At 43.7% G+C, this 8,598-nt stretch overlaps 1 protein-coding gene across 4 annotated transcripts in view; it reads right to left on the reverse strand.

Annotated features, from left to right (window-relative positions):
• The window catches only part of Mob3b (MOB kinase activator 3B), a 194,867-nt gene that overhangs the window by 114,990 nt on the left and 71,279 nt on the right, over positions 1-8,598 (reverse strand). For all 4 annotated transcript variants that reach the window (XM_021159739.2, XM_029476414.1, XM_021159740.2 and 1 more), the window contains exon 2: positions 5,736-6,355. In XM_021159739.2, coding sequence (XP_021015398.1) covers positions 5,736-6,153 — 418 coding nt within the window. In that variant the 5' untranslated portion in view covers positions 6,154-6,355. The remainder of the gene's footprint in view (positions 1-5,735; positions 6,356-8,598) is intronic.

Here is an 8,598-nt window from a genome sequence, read left to right on the forward strand (position 1 = left end):
GGAACTCACTTTGTAGACCAGACTGGCCTCGAACTCAGAAATCCACCTGCCTCTGCCTCCCAAGTGCTGGGATTAAAGGCGTGCGCCACCACCGCCTGGTGGCAGATGACTTTCTAGTTACCAATCCATCCAACATCATGGTGCTTGGGAACTCATTTCTGAGACACTCCGATGGGACCTATTCTATAGCTTTAGAGAGGTTATACTACAATCGTGGACACACACACACACACACACTCACACATGTCTGATCAAGAGGACCTCAAAGGAAACATACAAAAATCATGAGCAAAAGAGAAAGTGTGGGTAACTATACTATGGTAAGATGCAGGTTGTTTCTCAGGAAGGAAAAGCATTATAAATGGTCACAATACCACAGTGGCAGGACTCTTTTTTTAAAAAAAAATTTGTAATTATATTTATGTACAGAAAGCTTAGTGTATATTTAACCCAATTTAGTGGTGAGTTCTTTAGCCTTTGCCTTTTCCAGCTTGGTAATTCAAGCCACAGACTTAGGACCCAAGATGTTGCCTCCCCAGTGACTTTTTAAACAGAAGGCTCATAAGGAATCCAAACAATTCAGTGGTATGTAGACAATTCAAACAGTGGACAAAAGTTCTGAGTAGTATCCTAGATAGGGTTAGCATTGCCATGATATGATACCATGACCCAAAGAAAGTTGAGGAAGGAAACATTTTGACTTAGATTTTCACATTATAGTCCATCATTGAAGGAAGGCAGGGCAGAAACCAAGAGACAGGAGGTGATGCAGAGGCCATGGAGGGGTGCTGCTTGCTAGCTTGCTCCTATCGCTTGCTCAGCCTGCTTTCTCATAGAACTCAGGACCACCAGCCCAGGGTTGGCATCACCTACAATAGGCTGAGCCCTTCACCATTGATCACTAACTTAGAAAATGTCCCACAGGCTTGCCCACAGCTAGATCTTATGGTGTCGTTTTCTCAACTGAGGCTCTGTCTTTTCTAATGACTCCAGCTTGTGTTGAGTTGACATAAAACTAACCAGCACAATTGTCAGTTTTACACGCAAACATCACTGTTAAGCCATAACCTTTCTTTCCTAGTTTATCCCCTAAATCACACATTAATAAATATCACGATATAAAACATTCCAAGTTTTAAAAGTCCTGTAGTGTTTGAATATCTTTAAGACATGTAGACTCACGTAGACTCTTTTTTTTTTAAAGTGCAAAGTCTCTAAAACTCCAAAATCACTTTAGAAGTTTAAAGTCTCTCAAATTGTGGGTTCCTATTAATTGAAAAACTAAATACTTTCTCACTTCAAGAGAGGAGAACCAGGGCACAGTCACAATCTGAACAAGTCAAAAGCAAAGCCAAACTGTATAAAAAACCTCAAGTGTCCAATGTCTGGGATCCACTCACAATCTTCTGAGCTCATCTGGAGGGCTCTGTCTTCTGCAGCACATACAGATCATTTTCTAGGCTCAGACCAGCTTTAATTCACCAGACAAGTGTCTGGTGGTTATTCCATGGTACTGGCATCTCCAAAATGCTAGTGTCTTCTGCTGCAACTCGGTTGAACTTTCACCAATAGCCTCTCCTGGGTTCTTTTCGGGGACTCCAACTTGGCCACTTAGTGCCAGACCTTAGCAGTTTTCCATGGCCCCTTCATGCCTTCAAAACCAGCACTACCTGGGTGACTCTTATACTATTTAGTTTGGGGTTCAACCAGAACAAGGGACAACCTTGGCCACCTCTGGAACACAACTTCTGTGTACTGATCCTAAGGAAACACTTCCCAGAAGTCTTTTACCTTAGTGATACTGGTCTCTTCTTAACCATTAGATGCTGGCCAGCATCCATTGTCCCAGCAAAGCAAAAGTTTTACTTTAGTGCTTCTGGCTTCTTGTTCATCACAGCTGATTTCACTCCAACTGACCAAATATCACATATTCTTTACATAAATGGCCCATTACAATCTTTGCTTCCCTCTGAAACTTCACAAGCCGAGCTTCTGTCTTTTGCACTGCTCTTAGCATTCTTATCTTGCAAGCTCCTATAGAATAGTCCACTAAGCTCTTAATACCCAGTGGCTTTTCTAGCCCAAAGTTCCAAAGTCCTTCCACAATCCTCCCCAAAGCAAGATGCTCACATTTGTTCCAGAAATACCCCACTCTCCTTGTACCGACCTCTGCTCTAGCGAGCGTTACTACTGCTGACAGGAAATACCAAGACCAAGGCAACTTGGAGAGGAAAGGGTTTTTCTGGTATACACTTCCACATTGCTGTTCATCATGGAAGGACTTAAATTGAGCAGGGGTCTGGAGGCTTGAGCTGAAGCAGAGACCGCAGAGAGATGATGTTTACTGGCTTGCTCAGACTCTTTTCTTGTAGAACTCAGGACCACCAGGCCAGGGGTGGCACCACCTAAAATTGGTTGGGCCCTTCCCTCACGCATCATTCACTGATTAATAAAATGCCCTACAGGCTTGTCAACAGCTGATCTAATTGAGACAATAGCTGAGTTGATATACCCTCTTCTCAGATGACTCTAGTTTGTGTCTAGTTGACATCAAACTATGCAATATAGAGGGCATTTCTCAATAGAAGACATGCACGCAACCAACAGACAGTGAAAAAAGAAAAGTTACTGTATGTGCATATTTAATCAATGAATATCCAGACGGATGCTTGATTAGAGAACATGTGGCATATATACCCAACAGAATATTTTTCAGTCTTTAAAAAGAAGGAAATTGGGGTTGGAGAGATAGGTCAGTGGTTAAGAGCCCTTCCTGCTCTTGCAGAGTACTGAGATTCTGTTACCCAGCATCCACATGGCAGCTCACACCCAGCCATAACTCCAGCTCCTAGGCATATGACATTTTCTTCTGGTCTCTGTGGACTCCTACACACATGTGGTGCACATAAACTCAGGCAGTCTCACACACATACACATAAATAAAAACAAGTGTTAAAAAAGACCATCTTAGCTAGGTGTGATAACACGTTTGTGAACATTTCCCTTGGAAGGCTGAAGCAGGACTGACTTGAAGTCCAGGTCAGCTTGGGCTGTATAGGGAGTTCCAGGTAAGCCTCACCTACTCATGGAAGTTTATCTCAACACACATTCTCTGTCTCTCTCTGTCTCTGTCTCTGTCTCTCTCAACAATGTGCGTGAAATGTATGAATCATGGATGAACTGAGCTGGGCACACAAAGGCAGATGTCATATTATCTCACATGTGGAATCTAAAAAGCTAAGGATAGAGTAGAATGGCAGTTATCAGGGGCTAATGAGAGATTTCATTCCAAGGATACATTTTTTTGGGGGGGGGGCAGGGCTAAAGGACCAAACCCAGGGCCTTGACCATGACAGGCAAGTATTCCTCCATTGAACTATACTGTTATCCCTCATCTATGATCAGAGACTCTGCATTTTGAATTAGAAGGCCCAGGTACTTTTGACAACTCTAATCTATATAGGTTAATATAACTTTAAAATTAAAAATACTAGCTGGGTGTGGTGGCTACACCAAGGAGTAGAACAGGTAGATCTCTGTGAGTTAGAGGCTAGCCTAACTACTATCAAGTTCCAAACAGCCAGAGCTACAGAGAGAGACCCGATCTAAACGAACAAACAAATGCTAAATGCTAAAGATTATATTTTATAGAGAAAGAAAGTGCCACCTCAAACTTTGAAACACACAGACTGAAAAGCCTTTTCTTGGGGCCAGCAGGAAAGGTACTTTCCCTCAAGCCTGATAACCTGGTTCTATCCTGGGACACACGAGGCTGAAGAAGAGAAGTAGTTCTTCCAAATTGTCTGACCAACACACACACACACACACACACACACACACACACACACACACACACACGTTGGAATTCATGCTTACACGCATACAGACAGCACACAAAGTAAATATACATTTAAAAAACATTTTAAAGCATTCTTGGAATTTCATGAAATGCACATACTAAGAAACCTGTGCAGAAAGAATTCAGCTTCCTTAGAATTTCTCAAACTTATTTTTTTTTTTCCTCAGGGAGAAATCTTATTAAGATTACTCAAAACATCAATGCAGTGGAGCAAAGAAACAGAGAAGTCAGTTTCTATGCAGAATGATTAAAAAAAAAAAAAAACCTAGGAAATAAAAGCAATTTTTTTCCTATGGGGAATATGAAGACATCTGCTTCTTCCTAGAACAAAGTGTAAAATCACCCATGATGCTTAGTAACCCCAGACAGATGTCTAGAAGTTGCCTCCTTGCCTCTCAGGTCATGCAAGGCTGCTGTACTGAGATAGCAGCTCAACATGGGAACAGCAACTGCCAGTGGGCAGGAGTGCCCAGAGTTCAAAGCATCCAGGAGCCAATACCAGAAGGATGAGGTCATATCACTGTGTTATTGTAGGTTCTGCACATGATATTGACAGTTGCTTATAAGATTTCTGGGGAAAAAAAATTCCTCCCATCACAAGCAGCCAATAAGAGTGATATGAGAAGGGCAGGAAGATAAGAATCAAAGGTTTCCCACTCTGGAGATGCAGAACGCCTGCCTGTGGGAGTTGCTGGGAAACTCCCAGGCAATTCTTCGCACTTCACCTGGTAACAAGGCACAGGAGAGGGAAGCATGAGGGGGCTAGACAAGTTAAGGCAAAGCCAGTATCAGTATCCTGACAAACTGGTTTATGTCCTGCATACTTCAAGATGCGCCATGTTGCACCAGTTCACTCGAGTGTGTTTATCTAGTATAAGCCTGATTACTTCCACACATCCCTTCTCCACATGAGAACACCTCTCCACCTACAGTGATTTCAACAAGCTCCATCATGTGCTTCCCCTGTGCATTCATGTGCACTCATGTGCAGTCATGTGCACTCACATGTTTAGTTTATCCCAAAAGCACAGTATTCCCTCATCAGAAATGGTTCTGAGTACCCATGAAGGTTCCGGGGATAAACACTGGAGACACAGCAATGGAGACAAGAGCCCTTTCATTCCTACTTAGCTTCAGATATAAAGAAGCAACGAATTCCATAACCTGCCTGTTTGTACATGGGAATTCAATAGCTAGCAATTCAAAGAGACAGGAAAGGCTGAGTCTGAACCCTTCCTTATGTTTTATGGCTAATAGCACAAAACAAGCCAAAATTTGTATTTCTAATGTTCTGCTAATTGATCTAGCAGTTACCAGGGTCAACAGTATAGCCACCAACTGCAATAGCCTGTGACTGAAAGAGAGGCAAATACCAGGATCCTTAGTACCTCAGGATATGAACTCCTATGTGCTTGTGCTCCAAATAATCTAGGGATTCCTGTGCTGTGATTATAATCTTGAAAGGTTAATAATACCAACAAGAATCACAATCAATGCAACCTTACATGTCAATTTGCCAAACATTAAAAAGCTCACCAGGCTGTGTGGATTTGGAATCTAGCCCTAAGAAAGCCAAGAAGATCCTAATCACGATCTTCCCAATTCTCCCAAGTGCAGGGTATGTGTACTCTACCAGTCCACAAAACCACAGATAGACCAGAAATGACCTCCGACCATTTCAATCAGAGTTTTTTTTTTCTTTTTCAGATATATAGCTGACAGAGATTAGGGAAGCCCTAATGTGTGCTATCTAGTATTCAAAGATGGTGTAAGACTCACACTATGCAAACTTTCTCAGCTCAGGGAGGAAGGGGACAAAACAACTTTTTAAATCAAAAGATACAAGATCAAATCTCTAAGCCTGTCGTGCACTTACCAACACATGTTGGAAATATGTCCTCATTGTTTATCTGGACTTCAATCCAATCCATAAGCAGATTCATGTACTGGGGAGCGGGCAGTGCAGTTGGTTTCTTATACTTGAGGTCATCCTGCCACCGGTACTCATATTTGGGGCCCCCTGACATCACAGGGCAGGTCCGCTCAGTGCAGAACTCACAGATGGTGCCGTAGATGAGGTTAATGCGATTGAAGAAGTCCACCACGTGCACAGCCACCCAGTCGTTCTGGTCCTCCCCACTGGGTAACTGCACGGCTGCCCTCAGGTCCACACCCGAGTTGAGGGACGCCTGAGCCCGTTTGTGCAGCTCAAATCTCTGTGTACCGGGTTCAAACTTCCTCTTGGGCCGGAAGGTCTTGTCCTTGTTGAACACTTGCTTCAGGGCAATGGACATGGTCTCCTCCTTGGCTTCCTTCCTTTTGCAGGAAGCAAAAAGGCACTTGGGACTTTGGAGTGAGAGATCACAGCCCAGCAGGCTTTTCCACTGCCAACCTTCAGGCCCCAGTGTGGCAGCCTGTACTTTTCACTCTATTTACTCTAAATGGTTCCTTCCATCGTCCTCTTGAATGGGCTCCAAGGGATCCTCATGTTCCTTCCTAAAGACAGAAAAGGAACGGAAACTTGTGAGTGCTCCGATTTCATTTATAAACTAATAGAGGCTTAGGCTTAATTTCCACCTTGAATTACTGGCTATGCTTGGTCCTTATGGGACTCGATATATGATGTGGAGGGTAAGCTATTGCCCTATGGACTGCACTGGTACTGTGAATTACGTAAATGATGACTGAGGAAGAAAAGATGCTACCCTCTTGTTCTTTGCTGGCTCGACTCTGTGTGACCCTGTGCTACGGTAGTAGCATAGAGGTCAGTGATTCAACCCTATTGCATATCTACTCCTAATGAGTAAGCGCAGATTGTCTCTGTCCCCTCAGATAGGGGCAATGGGACCAGGTAGTTCTCAATCCAAGCTGGCCAAACAGAGAACCAGGCAGGAGTTTGAGTCTGTTGGATCTGTAAGATGAAAGTGGTCAGCCTAAGCTGTTCATGGTCATGTGGAGTGAAGATGAGGGAGCTGGACTACAGAGCCAGGAGGTGGGGTGGAGGTGAAGGGAACAAGAGGAGAGGGGAAGAGGACAAAGAGGAAGAATAGGAGAAGAAACAGGCGAGGAAAAGGAAGAGAAGTAGGGGGAAGGGGTAGTTGCCGCAGTAACTGTTCAAACAGAGAATCAACACAGGCCCAAGATGCCTAGAAATCAGTAAGAAAGGAAAGTGACTCCCTTAGATCCAGACAGTCTAGGAGGAAATGATCCTAACACTCCCAAAGCTTAGCTACATTTCTCACCTTTGGGATACATTTGTTCTTCCAGGACTGGCCAAATAATCCTTGATTTTAACTCTGCTGGTTTTAAGTTCGTTGATCCTTTTTTGAGGAGCCCTAACTATGATAGCAGTTGTTACCTCTAGGATGCTCCACCCTTTATAATCCTCATATCACTCCCTGGACCTCTTTGGAACCGAGTTGTTCAACAGAACTTGCTCTGACGGTGTCCATGGTAGAGGGACTTGTGCTACAACAATGCCATCACTGGCCGCAGTTGCTGCTGGGTACTCAGATGCAGACAATGTGACTAAGAAACTGTGTTTTTTGTGTTTTTATTTTTAATTTAATTTAAATGGACTTGAATATATTTAGCCAAGCATGTCTGGTGACGGCCACACTATACAGGACGGCTTTGAAATCCTAATATCCTCCATTGTTTCATCTGACTCTCTCAAACCTCTGGCAAGATTTACAGATTCACAGAAAGTAGAGTAAACACAGCAGGTATCATTCTTCCTGGATCTCTCTCTAGGTGATAGGATTACTGGCTTAATAGCATCCTGTGGCTAGCAAGAGGCACAGTTGGCATCAAATTTGGTTTGCTAACTCCTTGTAAAGGCACTTTGCACATGGCCTTAAACTCTGAACAATGACATCTTTCATCCTCTCTTCTCAATGGTTCGTGAATCTCCCTACCCAGAGCTCTGTCCATATATATATATATATATATATATATATATATATATATATATATATATATCCCAAAAGCTGCCAAGAAAGAGTGGGTTGAGGTGAAGGCCATCCTGTGGCCTTGAAACAGGGAGGTGGTAGCAAGTCCACTCAGGCCAAACCAGAGCCGAGTGAGCCCAGAGCCAAGGCCAGCCTCAGAACAGCCTCCTCAGGACCTGTGACAGAGGGTTGGAGTATGAGTCTCTGGACTCCTTGATTTCCACCCAGAAGGGGTTCTGCCACCCCCACATGGTGAACATGGCTTGGTTAAGTCATTAACACTGGAATATGTTCCCAAATATACCTTTTCAAAAAATTTAAACTAGCATGCACAGTATCAGATTTCATCATGGCATTTCCAGACAGAATTAGCTTCTGTTCGTTTTTCCTGAGACACCTGATTCCCTCTACAGACTTTGCCCTTTGCTTGACACAGCCATGGTTCTGCTACCTCGTGCCTCTTCCTGCCCCTCCCACTGCCCGGGGTTCTCACCCCCATCTCTATTCCTGTTCCCAAAAGCTTTCCCCTGGAATGTTGGGAAGTATCTCTTTCCTCCTTCTCATGTGGCATTAAACATACACTCCCTGCTCCCACAAAAAGATCAGTGTAGAAAAGGCCACTTGGATTGCAAGCTTGTACAACCACTCTGGAAATCAGTCTGGCGGTTCCTCAGAAAATTGGACATAGTACTACTGGAGGATCCCACAATACCTCTCCTGGGCATATATCCAGAAGATGTCCCAACCAGTAAGAAGGACACATGCTCCACTATGTTCATAGCAGCCTTA

The sequence above is a fragment of the Mus caroli genome, chromosome 4 (assembly GCF_900094665.2).
Source record: "Mus caroli chromosome 4, CAROLI_EIJ_v1.1, whole genome shotgun sequence".
Taxonomy (NCBI): Eukaryota; Metazoa; Chordata; class Mammalia; order Rodentia; family Muridae; genus Mus; species Mus caroli.